General features: G+C 52.7%; 1 protein-coding gene across 1 annotated transcript in view; it reads left to right on the forward strand.

The window, feature by feature from the left end:
• PTPRT (protein tyrosine phosphatase receptor type T) overlaps positions 1 to 23,322 on the forward strand; it is an 813,408-nt gene that overhangs the window by 752,823 nt on the left and 37,263 nt on the right. Inside the window, exons 19-27 of the mRNA XM_034641590.1 lie at positions 1,910 to 1,946; positions 3,337 to 3,434; positions 5,702 to 5,761; positions 6,476 to 6,592; positions 10,812 to 10,966; positions 14,306 to 14,441; positions 16,580 to 16,729; positions 18,149 to 18,322; positions 21,909 to 22,040. Of these exons, the coding sequence (XP_034497481.1) occupies positions 1,910 to 1,946; positions 3,337 to 3,434; positions 5,702 to 5,761; positions 6,476 to 6,592; positions 10,812 to 10,966; positions 14,306 to 14,441; positions 16,580 to 16,729; positions 18,149 to 18,322; positions 21,909 to 22,040 (1,059 nt within the window). The remainder of the gene's footprint in view (positions 1 to 1,909; positions 1,947 to 3,336; positions 3,435 to 5,701; positions 5,762 to 6,475; positions 6,593 to 10,811; positions 10,967 to 14,305; positions 14,442 to 16,579; positions 16,730 to 18,148; positions 18,323 to 21,908; positions 22,041 to 23,322) is intronic.

Below are 23,322 nucleotides of genomic sequence, written 5' to 3' on the forward strand. Positions count from 1 at the left end.
ACACCTGCCTTCCTACTTCTCATGTCTCAGAGAGGGGCTCGGTTTTCCATTAGAGGCAGAGCAGTGAGGAGGGAAGGGCTTCTGATCTCACCCTCTCCCAAGTGGTCAACACAGGTGCTTAGTCATTTGGGCACCCAATAAATGTTTGCCAGATGACCAATAAAATAATAAGATAAAATCGTATATGTTAAATCTTAGAATATGGTGCCTGGCACATGGTAACTGCCATATAATCCTAATAGCAACACTATGATATAAATCTAAGTACCCTCATTTGATGACAAAAAATCAGTTGAGGCACAAGGAGGTTAAGTGTTTGCTCCAGACTACACAGCTCCTAAGGGTCAGAGCCAGGATTCGGACCCAGGCCATCGGGTCCAAAGCGTGTACACGTAACCTCCTCCAACCATACCTTATTTAGCTTTTCTCTCAGCCACTCGTTCACCGGGCATTTGCTCTGACTCTCCCACTGTGCGAGGCTCTATCGAACATGTTTTTAACACTTAGAGGAGGCACTGTTTGTCCTCAAGAAGCTGATAACTTCGCTAAGAAGGTATCAAACCAAGAGTTTAGGTGGGGCTGTTGATTCCTAGGGACTGTGTTCATCCACCAGTTCTGGCCACAGCACTGGGCCTGGCTTGGTGCTGACAGTGAATCTGGCATCTCTAGGGTATGCCCAGCATTGGAAGGTACCTATTAAATATTCATGGAGCAAGGAGAAGACTGACATGGAAAATACAGAGGGGCTCAGAAACGAGTCTTTGAATCAGAAAGTGGATCTGGAACTTGAGAGATGCCACATCTGTTTTCACCATAAATCATACAGATGGCAATTCCGGCTCATTTCCTGAGTGAGAGGGCCTTGAGGCAGCTCACCCCCACCCCCACCAGGACAGAAAGACTCATCACCAGCGTTTGAAACAAAACTAAGTATTCATCCACTGTCCGGGCTTGTTTTCTCCTGAGATGGTTAACCATAAAGCCGAATGGGTTTCAGTGCTGTCCAGAACCCCTCTGCCAGCAGGCTCCATACTGGCATCTGTAGTTTGAAAATGTATCCATCCGTCCATTCGTTCATTCACTCATGTATTCATTCCATAAATACTACATTCAGTGGTACGTACTAAATGCAAGTCTTTGTCCAAAACTTGAACTTACCCAGTATGATACAATTCCTCTCTGGAACTAGAAAGGGGGTCCTCCACATACCGCCATACCCCGGCGAAAGAGAAGGCTGTCTTCAAGCTCTTCCCCAATGATTAGGGTTACGGAGCACGGAGTAACCCCACGCCAGAGCGCGGCAGGGCCTCCTGGGACACTGAAACATACAGGGATATCAGAAACTGGTCTCTGAATCAGAAAGTGGCTTCATCCGCCTCTAGGTCACACCTGCACGGGGCCCTCCCTGGTGAGTGGGACTTGCAATTCCAAGCCCAGCCGTGTGGCACAGAGAGGCATTGCGGCATTCTTCCCAATTTTTTTTCTGATCCTTCCTCATGCCAGGGGCCAATGATGCAATGGTTTTCTTCCGTCAGGTGCCCTACAGAGACTCATACAATTAGGACACAGGAAAGACTTTTTGGTGGCTTGTGTCCCACAGGAACCCCAAAATTGCTTCTCCACCTCTTTCTGCGTGCATGGGCATAAGTAACGGCCACCCAGTTTTGCTTCCGAGGCAAACCTATATGAGCCCCTCCCAAGTAACTATTGTAATAGATAATTTAGTGATTTAATAACAGCTTTCCATACGTTACCTTATTTAATCTTGGCCACTTCTCTGGGAAGTGTCTAATGCTATTCTCATCTTGCCTGTGAGGAAAACATGTCTTGGCAAGGGTAACTATTAATATTATGGTGTTTGCGAGCTTTGACTGGAGGCCCTTCACTCTGCTTCTCTCTTGTCATCCAGGGATACCATCGACCTCGGCACTACATTGCAACTCAGGGTAAGTGCTCTCCTTTTCCTTGAAGGGGTCCTCGCCCTTCACTGGAAGAGAGGAATGGGCTTCTGCCAGCAAAGAAGTCACACAGGCGTAGGGCTGGAGAGCTGCCAGGGGTCCCTGGGAGCGTCCATTTGTTTGTTTAGGAAGGAAAGAGGTGACAAGTTGAGCTATGGGTGAGGGACATGAGTGAGAGATGATGGAGGTTTCCTAGGAAATGGTCACAGGTGGGATGGACCCGAAGCCTCAGCCCCAGGCATGTGCGCTCAGGGTCCACCACCGGAAACTAGAGCTGAGGGGGCCTTATCTCCTTGAGGAGCGTGTGCCTAGGAGAGACGTAGTCAGCCACTGGGGAAAACAACTTTGCAGTACATTATCAGAGGCTTAAAAATGATCCTACCTCCCAAACCCTTTAGGGAGGAAATCCTTTGGATAATTATATATGTGGACAGGGACATATACAAAGATACTCTTCACAGTGTTGTCTGTAATAGGAAAAAAGTGAAAAATCTTAAATGCCCAACAGTTGGTAGATTGCTTAAATAAAGTGTGGTACTTCTATTTTATAGAAAATTATGCAGTGAACACATACCATGCTTGGTAAGAATCTTTAAGAGCATGCAAAAATGCCTATAGTAATGATGCATATAAAAATGCATATAATAATTTGCTTATTACAGTAAATGCATATGTATAAATACATATGTGTATAAACATATACAGAAAAATGCTGCTCAGATTTTTATATCAAACACGTGTATTACTTTTGCAATTGTAAAAGCGATGAAGGCCCAGGACACTGAAAGAGAAATTTCCAAGGAAATTGCTTTGGACGCTCAGATCCTATCTCGCTTTCCTTGTCCATTTCCTTTCCCTCCCTCCTGTTTGGGCTCCGGAGGAATGCTCCTTGTGCTTGTCAAGCTCAAAATCGGGCCTCTACTGTGTGCACTGCGAGCATCTGGCTCCTGGCAGCTGTCCTCCTCCCCGCCCCCCTGCAACCCCAGTTTCCTCCCTGTCTCTCACTGAGGTTCTGGAGCCCAGTTTTTATGAAAACTCCCATAAGCTATATTATTAACCCATAATATAGTCCCAATAAGGTGATGGGTAGGGGGCAAGTGGGGCTGGGGGACAGCCTCTGGGCAGGAGGACAGTGGAGGGAAGAGGAAAGGCTGTGGGCATTTCCAGTGGATGCTGCAGACCTTGCTAGCTTGGAATGCCACTTTGCTTTTCCATGCTCTGGCCCCGGTCTCAGCAGCTTGGGTGTCCCAGCGAGCATCATCTGGCCTCACTCTTGTTCACCTATGGCCGAGCCTGGACTGACCAAGCAGGAGGGACGGCCTCTTGGCTGCCTCCTTGCACTTGTGGTCTTTGACCCTGTCACCTTCTCTGTCGGCAGGTCCAATGCAGGAGACCGTCAAGGACTTTTGGAGAATGATCTGGCAGGAGAACTCGGCCAGCATCGTCATGGTCACGAACCTCGTGGAAGTGGGCAGGGTAAGCCCCTCCCGCTGGCCCCGCCCTCCTGAGCATCTCTCTGTGCTGTGCCTTCTGGCACATGCCCCCCACTCAACACCTCACCTCACAGCAACCTGCGTGGGAGAAATCCGCTTCCCGTTAGGGAATATGACCTTTCCCTCCAAGTCATCCTTTCTCCACCCTCGCTGCGTTGATGACGTCATCTCATACCCCTTGGGGAAATGAAAGCCATCAGACATGAATGCTCATCTTCGCACCACAAAGCCACAATCCTACTTGCATCTACAACCATCTTCTCATTCTTCCCCTCTGTTATCAGGGTGAACCATAAAAAAAATGACCATTTTTGTTGACCCAAATGGTAGCATATCTGGTGTTTCTAGAGGCTCAGCCGCAGACACTGGAAGAAGGGACTCTTGCCCTTTCAAAGACAATCTCAGTGCCTGGAATCACAGATTCTATGCAAGAATTTTCTCATTTCCCCTCTCACTCGAAAAGTAACTCTTTTTCTCATTGCTCGATTATTCCCCTGAACGTACAAAACATCCTGAGTACCTTCTCCCTGAAAATATACAACAGGCAAACAAAAAGGATTCTCTTGACCCTACTTTTCTGCCAGACTCTGAAGACTCACACACAGGCTCTGTTCCTCCACTCCCGTTCTCTTCTCCCCTCTCCATCCCACCCATAGTGAGCCGGTCAACATCACCAGCATCCTTCATGTTGACGAATCCAACCGCCACTTCTTTCTTCTCATCGAACTCAGCCTCTCAGAGCATCCGACCCTTTGCTCCCTTACCACTAAACCTTGATATTCCTCGGGGTTCAGGTCTTGGTCTCCTGCTCTGCTCTATCTCGACTCTCTCCTGCGTTGTCCTTAGCTACTCCTAGGGCTTGGAAATGGGACTGCTATGGCCAGTTTGGTTTTGCTCACTTGGTAAACCATGGCACGTGGGTGGGTGGGCTGCTGGGTTGAAAGGCAGGGTACACAAGACTAGGAGGAAGAGGGCCTCTCTACTTACCATAGGAACTAAACGAAGAGTGGGCAGGTAAGTTTTTGTTTTGGCAAAGAACCAGATAATCCATTAAAATAAAGAGTCCTGGCCTCCAAGATCATGGGAAAGAGAGAATCTAGGCTGTCATCGTAATCCGGGAAAGGGCTGTGGACATCTCGTGGCCTCGTAGGGTTCTGGGGCCAGGAGAGACTTTATCCTTGAGCCCACTCTCACCTCATCCCTCCCCAGCTTTACAGATGAGGAAACAGGCCCAGAGGGGCAGGAGAACCTACCCCTTAGTCCTCTAGCCGGAACCTGGCCGCATTCTCTGACTCCTAATTCTCATGCTAGTGTCGTGGCCCCTCCACTCACGACCGCTCTCCAAGGCCCCGGGAGCAGCTACTGTGGACAAAAAGGCCAGGCTAGGATTTAAGAATTCAGAGGCAAATTCCAGCCTGTTCTATAACATATCCCATCTTGGAGACAGATTCCCTCGATGGACAGATCATGAATCTCATTTGGATTTGGGGAGGGAACAGGGGGACAACCTCTTGACAGAACTCCTGCCAGGAGCCAAGCACCGTGCCTGACGCTCACTTGTGCCTTCGTTTTGATTCTGACAACTGCACGAGGCAGTGTTGCTGGTAATTACTCGGGTGGCCTGGCTTTGCATCCTGGCTCCGTCCCTTCCTGACCTTGGACAGTTTTCTTAGCCTCTCAATGCTTCTGATTCCTCATCCGTAAAACGGGGTGATAATCGTATCCGTAAAGGTTGTAGTGATAAGTGATTAAAATAATACGTGTAAGGAATTTGTAGAGCATTTAGCAAGCAGTGTGAGACCCAGTAAGCTGTCAGTGAGCGTTAGCTATCCGTATTAATAGAAAGTTGAGCCTCAGAGAGATTTCAGCACTTTTTGGAAGCTCCCCAGCTGCTGGGCGTTAGAACCAAGCAATGCATCCGTTTGCCTGCCAAGCCTGTTGCGCTCTCCCAGCGTTTCCCTAAGTGGGTTCCATGGGATGCTAGTCTGCAGGATGCCTAGTGAGAAGAGGGTTCCATGGTTAAATACGTTTGGGAAATGCTGTGCACTCTTTGCCCCTCTCGGAGAGTCGAGAACACATTAGCGTTAGCACGTTCAACGAGCTGAGGAGTCTTGTAGCAGAGCGGCCTGTTTAATTTTGTTTAATCCAGCATTTCCCAAACTCATTTGACCACAAAACCTTTTTTTGTTTGTTTTTTTGTTTCTTGTTTTGTTTTTGTTTTTGTTTTTGTTTTTACTTAACACCTATTAGCACCCAGCGGAACACACTGTGGGAAATGCCACTCTAGGCCGCGCGGCGTCCCCCGGAATGGTAATGCTTTTGTTCTTTTTAGGGGAAAACAGTGATCTCTTTTTCCTCCTGCAGAGTGTGACCTAGAGTCCAGTGTGGGACTGCCTTGTCGCTAGCATCTGCAGCCACCGCCCGGGCAGAGAGCCCAGGACTCTTCCCTTTGAGTCCCGCTCCTTGCGTCCTTCTCCCAACTGAGAGCCTTTCTCCTTCGGCCCCCAGTCACCACCTCTGGATAGTAATAGCCCTCTCCCTACCCCTCCGCTTCCACCCCCTCGCTGCTTCCCACCTTTTATCCTCATCTCTGCTCCGCTGACGCCGCCCTGCTCCCCCACCTGATCTAGCAGAAAGAGGGCTCAGCCAGAGGTAGAAAACCGGCCCCGGGACCCGGGACCAGGGACCTGACCTCCAAACTCGAGCGTGGTTTCCGTCTGTAAATGGGGTAGCACCACCTGCCTATCTCACCTCGATCGATTTGCTCACCTAGCCTGATAATGGACTTGGAGATTTTAAGGAGCTCTGCAAAAGAGGGTACCACCATTATTCGTAATGGCTCCAGTTCCTTTGGGAGAGAGTGTGGCCCTGTGCAGTTTGCTAGTCCCCGGCCAGCTGACAACCCCTTGGACCGAAATTCCTCCCAAATCGCCCTTGGGTTTATTGGAACAGGAAGGCCAGACGAGGCGACTGCTCATGCTCAGCCACCCACTCATCCGTCCTTGTCTCTGTCCTTCCTCACAGGTGAAGTGTGTGCGATACTGGCCGGATGACACGGAGGTCTACGGGGACATTAAAGTCAGCCTGATTGAGACAGAGCCCCTGGCGGAGTACGTCATCCGCACCTTCACCGTCCAGAAGGTAAGCTTCCCCGTGGCTGCGGGCAGCCTGTTCCCTGGGCCAGCGGGCTCGTCTGTTCATTCACGCACTCGTTGAGCGAGGGTCTGCTCTGCGCCCACCTGCGCCTGGCTCCGAGGACAGATCAGCAATCAAGTTGGATGAAGATCCTGCTCCAGAGGGTTCCCCCTCTGGCGGGAGGGACAAACAGAATTCAACAGATAAATGGACTAATGCCACATGGTGATAAAAGCCATGGAAGAAAGCTGCCACCAGTGCAGACAGCAAGATGAGGTGGTCAGAGAGCCTTCCTGGAGGAGGAGGCATTTAGGCAGACAATGAGGGACAAGAAGGAGCCAGATGAGAGAAGGGAAGGAGGAACCCTATGCCAGGCAGAAAGAAAGAAACACACAGAGTCATGGGGAAAGAAGATTGCAACGTGTTCTAGGCCTCTGGTTCTCAACTGGTGGTGATTCTGTCCCACAGGGGACGTTTGGCAATGTCTAGGGACATTTTTAGTTATCAAACCTGAGAATGGAGGGTGCTGCTGGCACCTGTGGATGGAGGCCATTGATGCTGATGAACCCCCTGCAATGCACAGGACACCCCAGGCCCCAACAACAAAGGATTATCTAGCCCAAAATGTCAGTGACATCGGGATTGAGAAGTGCTGGTCTAGCCAGTGAAAGGCGGCTGGGCTGGCCGGGGCTTGATAAGCAAGAACAAGACTGCAGATAAGATTTATCATTTAATTCCCATGATAATGAGAGCTAACATTTATCGAGCGATTACTAAAGCAGGTGTTTTCTAAGTGCTTTGAGTATATGAACTCATTCGATCCAACAACCTCTTGAGGGAGGTACTATTATTACTCTGTCTTATAGGGGAAGAAAATTAGGCACAGACTGTGTGTGTCAGTTGTCCAAAGTTGCCCAGCTGTGAGCTGGCTGAACCATATTCCCACCTCAGCCCCTGATTTGAAGCTCACTGTCCCTTCCACTACTTGCCATTTTCTGGATGCATCCATACTCATGGACCAAGTGGCCACAGGCCCAGGGATTCAGAAGCACTGGGATTCACTGCTCTGAGAGCTGTGCTGTTGGGATTTGGACAAGTCCTTCTGAGGACCGAAGAAGGCACATGCATGGTCCCGTACGTGCACGCATGGTTGATACAGGGCACATTGCTCCTGGCAGCCCCCCTCCAAGCTCCATGCTCCTAAAGGCCCGTATCTTTAGGAACCAGGAGGAAAGGCCACTTCTCTATGACAACAGGTACATCGACATGGCCTTAGGTTGGGTTCCTTAGAAGCAGAGCCTGAGACAAGGATTTGGGTGCAGATGGTGTATCCAGGGACCCTCTCAAGAGAAACTTGTAGGGGAGGGAGGGAAACAGGAGAGAGAAGAGGAAGGACCCAGGCAAGGAGAGTATTCAGCAGAGTCTAACCTAGGCCTGATCCTGGGGGCGGCCAGAGCAGGACCTGCACCACAGACTTGGCCCCCTTGCCTCGATCTGCCCACTGTCTGTGGACAAGCCACTGAGAGGTCAGCTCCAGCGCAAGTGGGATCCTGTGGGCTGAGGGCACTTCTCCAGAAAAGGGGGGTCACGAGCAGCTAGCACTCCTACAGCTGAGGCCCAGGGACGCAGGCCACAGAAGAGGACCCGGCAGGGCCCCCGTCTCATCTGGCATGTGTGCTGTTAGTACAGGAAGTAAGATGAGTAGTGGGGACATGGGGGCACATCCTGGGCCCCACACCTGAGCAGGGAGGCTTTGGAGAATCGCAGGCAGGTGCTCAGCAAACACTGCCCGGGTCATTAGCTCAAAATCGGTTCCTGAGCCGAGGAAACAGAAAATGGTGTCTGCCCTTGAAGACAGCACAGTCCCATCAGGGAGGGAGGACCCCTGAGCCGTGACCACAGTGCTGGTGGTGTGGGCTCGAACAAGGGCTTCCCGAGGCTGAGTTGACCTGGAGAATGGAATGAAAACCTGAGTGTTGCTGAAGCCGTGTCCTCTTCTCCTATTTCAGCCCATCCATCCGGTCCTTCATCTGGGCCTTTGTTCACTCCCACCTGGACTCCTGCCCCAGCCTCCTGTGGGGCTCTCTGCCTCTGGTCTTGGTCCATCTTAGTTTGGGTTTTTGGGAAGCTGAGCCTGAGGCAGGGCTTTGGGTGCACTCGCTGAAGCTTGAGGAAGAGCTCTGAGAAGGGGAGGAAGGGAGGGAGGTGGGGCTGGGCTGCGGAAGGAGCCGAGCAAGGGCGTGCTCTCAGCTGGAGACCAAAGCCGGCAGCAGCTCTGAGGGAGCTCTGGGGCATGACCTCTACCACACAGTTGATCCTGTCTTGAGGCAAAGGGGTCTCTGTTCCTCCATTTGGGTCACCCAGCGTCCTGGTATGCCTAGGACCATCCTGGCTTTAGCACCAGAAGTCCCATGCCTCAGTCCTGGGCAGACTCAGCAAGTCGGCTGGGCGCTCTGCTGTCCCGTCAGCCCCTGAGTGCCAGCTGCCCACCCCCACCCCCAGGGAAAGTGGCTCCTGGTCCGCTTAACAATTGTCTGAAGAAGTGGGAAGCTGTGGGTGTCTGCAGCCAAGACTCAGCTGGGGATGGGCGCCCTGGCCCAGGAAAGGGGATCTGGGAGGGCACTGCCCCCCCAACACACCCACTCAACTCCAGGCTCCACATAGCAGCCAACACAATCCTCCCAAAATGCAAGTCTGATGATGCGCTTCCCCTTCCGTGCAACCTCCCTGGAGCTCCCCAGCAAGACCCAGTGTGGGGTGCAAGGCTTTCCAGCATCCAGCACCCGCCCAGCCTCCCACCCCCAGGCCCTCTGTCCACCCTTGCCTGTCTGCCACTTCCCCCCTGGGGGTGCCCTGTTTGTGATTCTGTGCACATGCCATGCTAAGTCCTGTCCCCATGCTGTTGCCTGGACTGCCTCTCTGCCTCAGAGTCCCGCCATCTCTTCCGCTGGACGGCACTCAGGCCTCCGTGTCCCATAGTGACGGGGAGTGCAGACTGTGGAGTTGGACATCAGGGTCCAGACCGCGTTACAGCTTACTAGTTGTGTGACCTAGTTGTGTTTCTTAACCTGGCTGAACCTCGATTTCCTCATGTGTAAAACAGAGCTAACAACATAAGGACTGGGATGAGGATTAAATGAGTTAATACATTGCAATGTTCAGAAGAGTAACAGGCATGCAGTCTGTGTTTAATACATGATAGCTATTATTTTCACTACTAATGTATTTCTAGGCTCAGGTCATGCATCACCTCCTCCAGGAAGCCTTCTCTGATTTCTCCTTCCGCAGATGGGGTTACCTGATGCTCCTTTAAGCACTTCAGTAGAATTATCCACTTAGGAGTCTGCCTATTCAGCTAGACCATGAGCTGCTCCAGGGACAGGGACTGTGGCTTTTATTTCTGCCTTCACAGTGCTTAACACAAGGCTTGGCACAGATAACCCTTAGTGAACCTTCCTTAACTGAAAGAATGATCAAACACTCTTCCCATTCAGTGCTCTCTGCATATCTGCGGAGATGGCAGGGTAGGAGAAAGTAGGCAAGGGCACTGCATAACTCAGGCTCCAAGGTGACACCTGACTATGGACTGGGCAGAGACGTGCCCTTAGGCTGCAGGGTGTCAAGGAGGAGTGGTAGGAGGGGAAGTGACCGGAGCCCCAGGCCCCACTGCCCCCATCAGTCGGAGAAGCTCTGCTTTGTTTCCTATCTTATGATTCTAAATAAGAATCTCATGAATTGAGGAGTCTGAAACTTTTTTTTTAATTTGAAAGCCATGGAACAGTGAGGGACACAGACCCCAGTCACTGAAAGGCCTCGTATTCCACTGGAAATGCCTTGAACTTGGTGTTTAAGACCAACCTTCTCTGGAGTCTGTTCTGCTGAATAGAAGTCCCGTGACACCCTTGTCAAAAGAGGGTCCCTTGGACAAACACTGTGGTGTGTTATAATGCCCCCTTGGGGATCCAGAGTGTACATGAGCCCACTGAAGGCTCTGAGAAGTCCTGCAGCAAAGCCGCTACTTCTACAGTATCTACTTCCGTGGCTCCCAGATGCAACAGGTCACAGAAGTCACCCTGTGTGGCAACCCGTTGCTCACCTGGCAGGGTCCTGTCCTCCCTGACAGCAGGGAGGCTGGTTCCTCTGTGCAGCAGGTGTGCTCCCCGTGGGTGCTGGGCAGGCATGTGGGGGCGGCAGCTGGAGGAACAGAGGCCCGTTCTCTCCTCAGAAAGGCTACCACGAGATCCGGGAGCTCCGCCTCTTCCATTTCACCAGCTGGCCCGACCACGGCGTCCCCTGCTATGCCACCGGCCTCCTGGGCTTCGTGCGCCAGGTCAAGTTCCTGAACCCCCCCGAGGCTGGGCCCATCGTGGTCCACTGCAGGTGAGTGACGGCCTCCGGCTCCAAACAAGGCTGCTTCTTCAGCTCCGCTCTCAGAGAGGGAGATGCAGTCTTTCCAGCGGCCTTTATCCTTTGCCTTCAAGACTGCTCTGCCTGTCGCCAAGCCCGCCAGGTCCCAAGGTCTGCTGACAACAACAACAACAACAACAACAACAAAGTAATAGTAGCAGTACCAGTGGGTATCATGACTGTCGCGGTGAAATAGTAAAGCCCCATGGGGACGTGGGCTCACACTGAGCACTGTCTGTCACGTGTGCACTTTGCACATTCCTCATGCAGCCTGGAGGGGTGGGTGTTAGTATCCTTCCCATTCTACAGGTGAGAACATTGAGGCGCTGAGAAAGTGGACCCTTTGCTTGGGTCATGCCGGTGTAAACCGGGAGCACTGGGAGTTGACAGGCTTTCCTCCAGACGCTCGCCCTCGGCTGCTTGCCACAGCAGCAGGGCGCCTCCGTGGAAGCGTGCTTCTCTTCAGTGCTGTTATTTTAAAAATCAATTGCTGGCCTGCAGGGTCCTTAACAGAGAGTAAATGGACAGCACCAGGCTTCACCTTATTATGGAGAAGAGGTATTTTCAGCTCTGACCTAGAAAGTCACATGGGGAATGACTGGCACGTCTTCCAATCCTCCCAAATGGAGATGAAGTGTCGTGTCAAGGGCATTAAGAATTGGACCAGACCTGAAGCCCAGCTGGCCCGCACACTCCTGCCTTCCTCTTCCAGTGTGACCTTGGGCCCAGCCCACCTTTTCAGACCCTGTGTGTTCTTAACTTAGCCCACCCTGGCGGTGTCCATGTCAGTCAAGGCCTTGAGTGAAGCCAAGGAGGGATTCCATAAACTGCAGGCATCTCAAGGCCAGCCCCTTGTCACTAGGCATCCGTTTACCCTCCCCACACAAGCGATTGGGGATTAGAGACCCCATTTCACAGATGAGGTCACTGAGGGTCAGGAGGTAAGAGTCACCGTCAGCCCTGGGCTCGCGAAGCGTTTTGCATATATCCTCTGGTTTATGGCTCATGACAGTTCAAGGACAGTAGAATGTTAGCCCCCAAGTCCTGTGTCCCAGAGAGCAGCCAGAGCAGGGGTAAGGGAAGAAGGGAGACAATGTACCAGGCTATCCTTGCACGACTGCTCTATGTCTCCAGAGCCAATCTACCTAACAAGCCTGGCACAGTGGTCCCCACTCCCGGGGCCATTCTGAAGATGAAATGTGCTGGCTGACATGTACACAGTGCCTAGGAGAAGTCCTGGCATCTAGTAAGCGCTTAAAAACACTACCGTTCTCTGCCTCTAATACTGGTCCGCTCCCCAGACTGTTAATTCTTCAGAGCAGAAGCCATGTCTGCTTATCATCATATCCCCACTCCCAATGCCAGCATCTAGTGCATACTGGGTGCTCAATAAATATTTGTTGAACGTAAGTAGCTACCATTTACTGAGAAACTGTAACGCAGCTAGGCGCAGGCTAGGTAATTTACACGCACTGTGCTTTTTCAGCATCAGTTCGTGCAACGTACATGTATTGTGCTATCAACGCTACGGGGTGGGTCTATTTATTATTATCAGCCTTGTTTCATGCTTGCGGTTACTGAAACCCAGAAAGGGTAAGTCATTTACCCAAGGTCACACAGCTAGTAAATGGTTGAGCCAGGACTGGGTTCCAGGGGTCTGACCCCAAATATGATCGGCTCAGTTGCCCCCTGAGGCTGAAATACAGCTCAGGTCCTCCAGAGAGCCCAACAGGGAGGCAGGTATCTGTGTGAGGCTTACGGGCACCAGGCAGGTTGTCCCCGGCAGTGGGTCCGAGATTCACTAGCAGGTCGGTCTGCTTGTTTCCCCTAACATGGGTGGAGGAGGAGACTTCAGGAGGACACAGACGAGTGGCTGTTTGTGCTCCCTCCTAGACCCCAGGGCCCAGCCTGCTGAGTCCCTTCTGGGGGAGGGGGTTCTGGATTGGGGGGTGGAAGGGTACAAATACAAGTCAAACTTCACTCACTTTAAACCATGAAATTTCACTAAGAACCAAGACTGCTTCCCACGGGTTTGTTTTCCGGATCATTGTGGGTGACAGTCCCTGCCGGCCTGTCCTGCCTGGATTTATGGTCAGCCAGTCCTGCTCTCTTCCTGCCCCATCACTTGTTTTCCTAGGGGAAGCAGGATATGAAAACAGTCAGCGTGGGCCTCCTTGCTAGGCTGGCCTTCACTTCTTAACTATGTGCACTTGAGGCCAGTGTTCCGTTTGTCTCTGGTTCAGAGCCACGCCTGGAACCCAGTGGTGATCGGGGAAAGGCTGGCTGTGGGCCATGGGTCATGCTGAGTTCTTTTTGCTATTTTGTACTTGGTCTGAGATTTTCCTAAAGGAAGGCACCAGTGATCCGAATTGAGTATGTATCAGAATCGGAGTATGTCTACCGGACCAGGGTCTTGGGGCTGTCACCTATTCCAGTGGAAGAGTGCCCCTGGCTCACATTGCTGGGAAAACAGGTGCCTGTGGAGCCAAACCTGGGGCTTGAGACATGGGACCTGGGATTCACTCTCTGCCTTTGGGCCCGCTCAGAGGATCTGCCTTCCCACCTCCCTTCTGTTCCCGCATCTCCCCTTCCTTGCTTCCATCCCTCAGCCTGTTCGCTGACAAAGGGAAAAAGACAGAGGGAGGAGTAGGGAAGACATGTCTACTAGGCATCTGCAGTGTGCCAGGCACCGTGCCTTGTACAGTATAGACGGATTAGCTTCACCCACTGGAGGAGGAAACAGCCTGCAGATCTGTTGTCGAAGCACACGTTTTATGTTACGGCTGCTACTAGGAGCAGATGTCTAAGAGCACAGACCTAGAGCCGCACGGCTAGGGTGGAAAGTCCCACCTCCATGGCATACCAGCTCTGTGACCTTGAGCAAAGTCAGCTGTCGGTGCCTTGCTTTTCTCACCTGTAAAATGGGGTGAGAAACTTCCCAATGACCTCGCAAGGGAGTTAATATGTAACATTTGTAAAAGCACTTAGAACAATGTCTGGCACTTTGTAAGCATTAAATAAGTCCTTGCTAAATGAGGACAACAAAAGTAAGCAGGTTCTGATAAAATAGCCCCCAAGGCCAGCATCGCTCTCCCATTTTACAGAGGAGAAAGCTGAGGCTCTGAGTTCACTTGCTTGCTCAGTCTCCCAGCAGTGCTGGGATTCAGGCTGTTGTGTCTGACCTCCGCAGCCTGCTGCCTCTCTGCAGGGTCCTTGGGACAGGGCTCAGTGGTTGGGGGTGGGGGGCGGGGAGCCTCTCCAGGGCTAGTCCCGCCCTGAGGTCCCTAACAGAGACATTGTCCTCTCTTCCAGTGCTGGGGCCGGGAGGACCGGCTGCTTCATTGCCATCGACACCATGCTTGACATGGCTGAGAATGAAGGGGTAGTGGACATCTTCAACTGTGTGCGTGAGCTCCGGGCCCAGAGGGTCAACCTGGTACAGACAGAGGTGAGTTCTGGGGGACTAAGCTGACCAGCCAGCTGCAGCCCAGGCCACGGAGAAGCAGGGTGGAGCAGACACCCATGGGGAGGGGGGAGTGCATCCCAAAGAAAGAGACCTGGGTGTGGAAGAAGTGAAGAGTGGGATACATGGCTTGCTACGATGGGACCACAGTAGAAGCTAGGACACTGCTGCCAGCCTTGAGGTCCCACAGTGCAAGCACTTCCACCAGTGGGGAATGGTGGTGAGTTCTCCACCTCTGAGGGCATCTAAGCAGGAACCAAATGGCAACTTTCAAGGCTTCTTTGGATAGTATTCCTGCCTTGGTGGAAGGAGAAGACAGGGAAGGATTGGCATTTACTGAGTGCCTACTGTGTGCCAAGAATTGCTTCAGTCCCTGCAGGAATGATTTCATCAACAAAATTATTGAGTACTTGGGCTGGGTTCTAGGGATTCCAAAGGAGTTAACACATAGCCCCCACGCTTGCGGGAAAAGCGGACCTTCAGGCATCTCTCTGTCCAGATAGAGAGCCCAAGACCCGAGGGAAATGGGAGGGCTTCATCTTTAGTGTCGAGCACCTACTATGTGCCAGGCATCGTGCTAAGTCCTTTATATTCGGGATAGTATTTGTACTCCTCACGACAAGCTTCTGGGGCAGCTCCTACTAGTATCCCCATTTTACAGATAAAGGGTCCCCAAGTCTGGGGCAGCTCCTACTAGTATCCCCATTTTACAGATAAAGGGTCCCCAAGTCCTCACACAGGTGGACAGTGATGGAACCTGGGTCCATGTGACCCCAAGGCCCATGCACTTTTCTCTGAACCGTACTCTCTTGTTAGGCAGCCTTTTCTGCATGCCCTACTTCTCAAAGCCATGGCTGGTTCTTATAATAAGCCCATCATCCGGTTCTAAGGAAGTCTGTGGGTGCCCAGGCCGTCAGCTAGGGCAGATAAGAAGCTACATCCATCATCAGTCCTGCAAAGGGAAGTGCTGGCTTTGGGCCTGGCCAGTCATGGCTGGCTCCACAGAGAATCCCCCGACTTACAAGCTTTTACACATAGGAGCCTGCTGTGGGCTCTGAGCTAACTCTGGCAGTCTAGCGTCTAGACTCGGTGAGGCTGCGGGAAAGCCAAGATGCATGCTTGCAGAAGACAGGCTTGCTGCTGGCACTAGACAGGGGGTCCCTGCTGTCTGGTGCAGAGACAGACATTCAGATAGATCATCATGATGCATCTGGGCAGGTGTTTGATGTAGAGATGGGCCAAGCTCTGCAAGAAAACAGTCACTCAACAAACGTTTGTTAAGGGCCTGGGAGCAAAAGCAATAGCTCCCACCTGGTAGTTTTGCAGAAGATTTTGCAGAGGGAATGAAGCAGATGGGGCCATAGCAAAGGGGGCACAGGGTTCCAGGAGAAGAGAACAGCAGGTGCAAAGGACACAGGTGGCAGAGGGGCCCAGGGTTCAGGAGCAGACCCTGAGACAAGGCATGTGGCTTATGTGGGAGGTGATCCCATGACTCACTGGTTGGAAAGCAAAGAGAAGGAAAGGAAGCCAGGCTGTGTGACACTGCTACAGAGTTTTGCAAGCTGTTTAACCCTGTGGACACCTGGAGCCCAAGCTTGTTGGCAGCTCTGAGGTAGTAAGGAACATGCCCTCCCAAAGCTCCTACCTGAGACAGAAAGAACCTAGGTGTTTCTGCCCCAGCTCTCCGCTGACCCTGCTTGAGGGCTTCCTCCTGGAGTGCTGACTCTTCAGCCCCGGGGGCTCGCCCTGCACCCGGCCCCAGCGTGCTCCTGGGACTAGCAGAAATCCCTCAGCATGAATCTCAGGTGCTTGCAGCCTTCAGGGTAGAGGTGGAAGCTGAGGGCCCTTAGGCAGGCACCAAGAGCCCATGCTGCAGCAGGTCCAGAAGTTTCTAACTGTCATCAGTGACTGCACTGTTCAGTCTTAGAGTGTAGTCTCACCCCCGCTCAGGCGATCACTAAGAAATAGGGAAACTTGGCCCCTCGGGTTTTTGGAGAGGGAGCCACGATTCTGCGATCTAAATCCTGTCCCTCCTTCCCAGCCATGGAATTAAATTTGAGCGACACATTCTCAGACCACTCTTCTCACCCCGAACCCTATCTCTTCTCCCCGTGGCTCGGCAGGAGCAATACGTGTTCGTGCACGACGCCATCCTGGAAGCGTGCCTCTGTGGCAACACCGCCATCCCCGTGTGCGAGTTCCGCTCCCTCTACTACAATATCAGCAGGCTGGACCCCCAGACCAACTCCAGCCAGATCAAAGACGAATTTCAGGTATGAACAGGTCCCGGGCTCGGTGACCCAGCCAACTTCAGCGGCACCGAGCACATTCAGGGGATTTTCTTGGTGGGGACAGATAAGCCTCGAGCTTCCAGTGTCTGCAGCGCTAGACAGCTGCAGAATGAATTCCAGAACATTCAATGCACAGCCGCAAGCGGCGACTGACCAGTCACCCGGTGACAGCTGACACTTGTTTTTAACTGTGATCATGTGTTTAAACTGACTTAGTTCTAGTCTAGTCCTAGTGGTGGGTGGAGAAGAGTTTCTGAACACAGGTGTGAGTTTCATGCTCTGCCGTCCCTGGAGGGACTCCGGTTTTCTTGCCATTTCTGTACAATTGGAGTGTGTCTATCCTCGATCCTCACTGCTCAGTGTGGGGTCTGCAGACCAGCCCCATCAGCTTCACCTGCGAGTTCATCAGGAATGTAGAATCCTGGGTCCCACCCACATCTACTGAACAAGAATGTGCAGCATAACAAGATCTCTGGATGATTTGTCTGCACATTCAACTTTGAGAAGCACCATCCCAGAGCTCAGCTCAGCTCAGGACTGAGTAAGCCAGGAGTCCAGCCTGTTGTCCTGAGGTCAGTGCCAGGGTCATCCCTGGGCAACAGATGCTGAGAACCAGGCAGCAGGAAGCAAGGAAGTTCCAGGAATTGAGGGGCACGTACTCGGCCCATGGTTCCACAGGCAGATACCCCAACCAGGCCAGTACCCCCATGCTCCCTCAAACAGAAGCTTTACTGATTGGGAGGCAAGAGCAGGTACAGAGTAGGGGAAAGATGGAAGCCACAGCCCCCTCCTGGCTGCACAAAGCATCTGGTCTCCTGGCCCGACAAGTCAGCTCTGGCCCCACACTTGCAAGACTCACTCTGCAGAACACAGCCCTGAAACTTTGCAGGCTCCACCAGCTTCCCTCTGGGGTCTCTCACCCATCCTGAGCAGCTCATTCTAAAAACCACTGTGTCTGAGAGGAGCATTGGGGAAATCCTTTCCCTCCTTCCATGACACTTCAAGGGATGCATAACACTCAGAGATTCCCCAGCCCCACCCCCCAGCCCCACTCTCTGACCTCCTGGCTGGCCCACCCTTTACAGAGCTGAGCAGGTTGGCACGTGTTGGCAGCCTGTGTCTGCTCTGCATGTGGGCGTTCTGCCCTGCGGCCTTGGCATCACGGGGGTGTCACAGAGCCCTGAGAGGGGCTGTCAGCTCCCAGGGCATCGAGCAGCCAACAGGAGATGCAGAACATCACATGGGAGAGGAACAAGTCCTGGGGGCAGGGGAGGGGCGGGACTGGAGGACCAAGCTTGGAGGACAGAGACAGGATGGGGTAGGCTGAGTTTGAACCTCGCTCTGCTCTGTTTGAGGCAACGGCCTGAGCAGTGCCTACCTGTCTGTCTTTGTGCCCTACAGACCCTCAACATCGTGACTCCCCGCGTCCGGCCCGAGGACTGCAGCATCGGGCTCCTGCCCCGGAATCATGATAAGAACCGGAGCATGGATGTCCTGCCTCTAGACCGCTGCCTGCCCTTCCTTATCTCGGTGGATGGCGAACCCAGCAACTACGTCAATGCCGCACTGATGGACGTAAGTTGAGCCCCGGCTGGGACCCACTGGGAACTTTCTTCAAGGTGGAGATGGCTGGAGCCCAGGGCACTGACACCTCACACCACCACCCCCAGCCAGCCTCTCCTTGCTTCTCATCTTCTGGCCACAAGGACCTTTGCTTCCCCCTGAAGGCTGTGGTCCAAATCTATATACAAGCTGTGTTCTTGGCTCTTTGATCCCATAAGCCTGGAAGGAATGGACCAAAAGCATAAAGTGTGTGTCCATGACAGCACAGCACAGGCCTGCCCAGTCCCTGCTACTACTGCCTACAGAGCTCTCAGCCTTCCATTCAGTTCAGGAAGCATTCCATATGCCAGGCCTTGGCCTGAGCCCTGGGAATGCGAGATGGTACACACATAGGTTCTGCCCTCGGGGAGCTCCCAGGCAGGTTCCCAGGTAACTCCAGTGCAGAGGCAAGAATGAGACTGGCAGGTAGTAGGTGACCAGTAAGTGGTTGCTGGACAGGTGATGGGATTTGGCAAAGGGGGCACAGAAGGGGACAGGCCATGTTCCTGACTGTTCCATCAGAACCACTGTCTCCTGCTTTCTCAGCATCGAGTCCAAGAAGGGCACTCCCACCCTGGCCGGGTTTAGGAGACATGACCCTAATGAGGGGTCACATCCTTGCTCCAGTGAGTCCTTGCTCCTGACGCGTGGGCCCCCCACTGGGTCCTTCAGCTCCTTCTGGTTGTAGATGTAGAGATGTCTGCAGCAGGAGGAACCATGGGTCATCTGGCCTCATCCTTATACTTTGCAGCAAAGAAAACTGAGGCCAGAAAGAGGAAGAGACTTGCTCAAGGTCACCCGGAAAGCCAGTGGCAGAGCCAGAATCCAGAACTCACACTCTAGAATTCATTCTGTGGGTCTCCCCATGGTTTGTGCAATCCAGGAAGACACAGACTTCTTGCCTTCTGAGGCTCAGAACCAAGAATACCATTGCCTGATTGGAGATAAGCCCTTCCAGGTTCCCCTCCTCACCCATGTCCAAGGTCATGTCCATTCAGCCCATGTGGACTTCCCATCTCACCCACGACAGTCAGGAATGTGCGGTGCTCTCTCTTGGGATCAAAGCCAACTACTTCTATGACCCCTGATCCTCCTGAAACTCTCCCCAAGGACCCCTTGGTATTGGAGGCAGGGAGGTGACAGGAGCTCAGTGCCTATCAGCTCTGTCGGGGCCTGCCCTGGCCTTTGCCCACAGGGGGGCCCAGGTCCTCCATGGAATCCCTCCTATGGGTCCAGAAGCAGGGAACCTTGTCCTGGTCAGATCAAATAGCTAGAGGTGGAGGGGAAACCTCTGGCTTTAGCTTAGAGCCCTCCAAGATCAATGTGTGCTCTGTGTGTGTGTGTGTGGCAAGAGATGGGTCCTGGGGGATATAATCACGCTTCCAAGCTCCTCATTGCTTTTTCTCCCACTTGTCCCAACTCCCTCTCCCTGGCTTCCTCATCTATGCAAGGATCAAACATGCTTCTGGCCTCTACTTAGTAGGTTAGATGCTGCCTGGAGCCAAATGGCTTCTGCCAAGCTCTGATGCTGATTGTGTTCTCTTTGTCCACTGGGCATTTCTCCTGTGAGCCATCACTGGGCCTTTGCCTTTCTTACAAAAAAAAGAAAAAAAGAAAGAAAGAAGTCCTTATCTGTATTCCAGTTCGGTCTGTGCATTATCTGGTAACCATAGCAGCTTTGCTCCTAGCAGAAAAATATGAAGTCCTCTGGGTTAATTTTTAATGTTTCCCCTGGTAAAGGATGATGTTATCCATGAAATGGATTGCCGGCTGATCCCTGAAACCCGGCAGGAGCGTGGATCTCGAACATATTTTCAGATAAGGCTTTGTCAGGCGTGCTGGCCTAATAGAGCATTTATCACAGAGACAGGGAAAAAGGAAAGAGAACTAACACTCACTGAGTATTGGGCGCCATGTCGGGGCCTGGACTTATCTTGATTCATTCTGTATTTGGGTGTTATTGTCCCCACTTTCTGGATGAAATACTGAGGCTCAGAGTATTTGCATGACTGTCTCCAGGTTGACTAGCTCAGAAAGGGTGAAGCCCAAGGTCTGGATTCTGTCTTTTGACTCTTAAAATCTAGATTCTTTTCCATGTCTAGAAATGGCTCAAAGACCTGCTGTCTGCAGCTAGAGTTTGGCTTTTGGGGAAGCTAAATATTCTGTCTTCCCAGCCCCAGCCCCGCCCTTTGACCATTCCACTGGCCAGGAGAAGGCCCTTGGAAGACAGGACCCTAGTGTCTACATGACATCCACAGTTGCAAGGCATTTTTTTGCCATTAGCAAAAAAGAGGGCATCAAGAAATCATTTATATAATATGGTCGGTAGGGTCTTTTGCCTGGGTCTTCCCCTGGTTTGGACAGGCAAGCCCCCCTTGCCTCCCCATCTTCCTGCTGACTTGTCACTCTACCAAAAACACCTGTGTCTGCCCCAGGGACTGTCTTTCAAGAAAGCTTAAGAAGATAGGCTGTGGACAATCTCCAGTTTCATAGACCACTAAAGGAGAAGCCCTCCAATCTTTCCAAATACCTTCTCACAAGCTACTGTAATAAATCGGGCCCTGTCAAAGCTTCCGATATAGCCCAGACTCTCACAAGCTATTTTCTGCGGGCCTCAGTTTCCCCATCCGGAGCTTGGGCCTGAGTGTATTCATTTGTTTGCTGGGCCTGTATTGGGGGTCTCATGTGCCAGCCACAGTACCAGTGCCAAGGATGAAGAACGTCAGGGATGTTTCTGTCCTGCCAGTGGGCTTACAGCCTGTTCATGTGTCTTGGTCTTTCCAAATACAAATCTCATTCACTCTGCATGACAAACATCCCCAAATGGGAGTTGCGATTCCCATTGTCCAGATGAAGAACCTATTAGAAAGATCTAATAACTTGCCAGGGCTTAGCACCAAAAAAAGGTGGGCGGGGGACTCTACAAAGGATGCTTGGATGGATAGATGGTTGGATGGATGGATGACTTATAACCTACAAGTCAGAAAGCTGGATTTGAACCCCGGGTCTGCCTGACGCTAAAACCTGAGCGCCTTCCACTGCCCATTGTCTCACAGCACACCGTGCAGGCTTCTCACAGGCCAGCTCCGCCCTCATTCTGGCCTTGGGGCAGCAGTGAGCCTCCCACAACAGAAGCCCCTGCAGAAGGCTCTCTGCCCTGGGCTGAGCCAACCCCCTCCAGTGCCGTGGGCCCAGGAGCACAGATATCCCTGCTGTCCCAGAGGTGCTCTGGCCAGCAAAGCAGCAAATCTGCATCCAGAATCTTTCATTTCATAGTATAATAATGATTATTTGCTGAGTTCCAAAACATAAATAATTTATTTGGATAATCCCCAGCTGAGTGACACTCTAATGAAACATCTTAGTTTAGAGGAGAATGAGTTCGTTATGAGAAGGGCCCCTTGGCCACTGGGGGCACCCAGCATGACAGAACAGGTAGGCGTCTTGTGCAATCGGCTTGGCAGGTTTGGGGGCCCCTGACAGCCTTCCAGGCCTCATCGCCATCAGAACATCACTGCTGGGTGTGTGTCTCACGAGGCCCGTGTCGTTCCTTTGTCAGAGCCACAAGCAGCCCGCTGCCTTCGTGGTCACCCAGCACCCTCTGCCCAATACCGTGGCGGACTTCTGGAGGCTGGTGTTCGACTACAACTGCTCCTCCGTGGTGATGCTGAACGAGATGGACACGGCCCAGGTAGGAGGGCGCCGGCCACCGCCCAGGGCCTCAGGGAGAGCGTGAGAGTCCGCGTCGTGCTGCCTCTGCCCAACTGGGCTGCTGCGGGCGGGCACTGGCTGGCTGCCAGCACCAAACCAGCCTGTCCTGCTGCCGGCAGAGGCCGGGGAGTCTCTTGCCAGGACCCCGCCACCCCCTCCACCCCACACCCTCTCCCTTCCAGCAATGACTCCCCCTGCCTCTGGGCTCTGTCCAGCCCTCCTCCCCAGTCCAGGGCCAGATTCTGTTCCTTCATCCCCCAGGCACTGATTAGCATCTTGCTCCAAATCCCACTGAGCACTCTGAATGCAGAGGCTCAGAGAGCCTCCCTGGCTCTGAGCATCTCCAGCCCTGCAGAAGAGCCTGATGCTTGGCCACACCCAGCCAGCCAGCCTCCCCCCTTGGAGATGCATCCCGCGCTGACTGAGCCTGGAGCTTGAACCCTTGAACCCTGAACTTTTTGCCCACTAGCCACCCTGAGGATCCTGGTGTCATCAGAGATGACTCTTGTGTCCAGGCAGGCTTCATGCCTTAGCCCCTCAGGGTCTGACAGCTCCAAGCATCACGTGCCTACAGCACATTCCAGTACTCGGGACACGTGTCGTGGGAAAGTTTCTGGAGCCCATGCCGCAAACCCCACCCCCCGCCCCAGCAGGGCAGCCATTCCTGGGTGGAAAAAGTGGGAATGTCCTTCCATGTGTTTGAAAAGTGGTGCCTTGAAAGAAACTCAGGGTACCTCAGTGCACTCCCGTGTGCGTGCTGGCCTTGTGTGGGAGTAAAATGAAATGATCTGAGCTGTGGTCTCAGCCCTGCAGGAGCTCACAGCCTTGCTACAGAGACAGATGAGCAAGTTGTCCCAGCCTTGCGCGGCAGCTCTGTAATAGAGGTCAGCCGCGAAGTGCTGTGCTGGCTGGGAACAGGGAGCAATTAATTCTGCCCAGAGGGTGAGGGAAGACTTCAAAAAGAAGGTGACTTTGGCCTTGAAGAAGGCAGCAGAGGCTTGGGGGTGTGGGGCTGAGGGAGCTGGGGAAAGGCCCTCCGAGCAGAGGGAACGGGGGGCAAAGGCAAGGTAGTGTGAATGTGTGTGACTTGTTTGCGGAACGGCTGGGGTTGCAGTGGGGCTGGAGCTGGGGTCTGTTGGGAGCAGAAGCTGGCGGTGAGGCTGGAAAATGCATCAGGGCGCTGCTTGCATGGGGCTGCCCATGTCGGCTGCAGAGTTTGGGCCTTGGCCGGCAGCACAGTAAGTGTCAGATGCTTGCTTTAT

Source organism: Ailuropoda melanoleuca, chromosome 13 (assembly GCF_002007445.2).
Source record: "Ailuropoda melanoleuca isolate Jingjing chromosome 13, ASM200744v2, whole genome shotgun sequence".
NCBI lineage: Eukaryota > Metazoa > Chordata > Mammalia > Carnivora > Ursidae > Ailuropoda > Ailuropoda melanoleuca.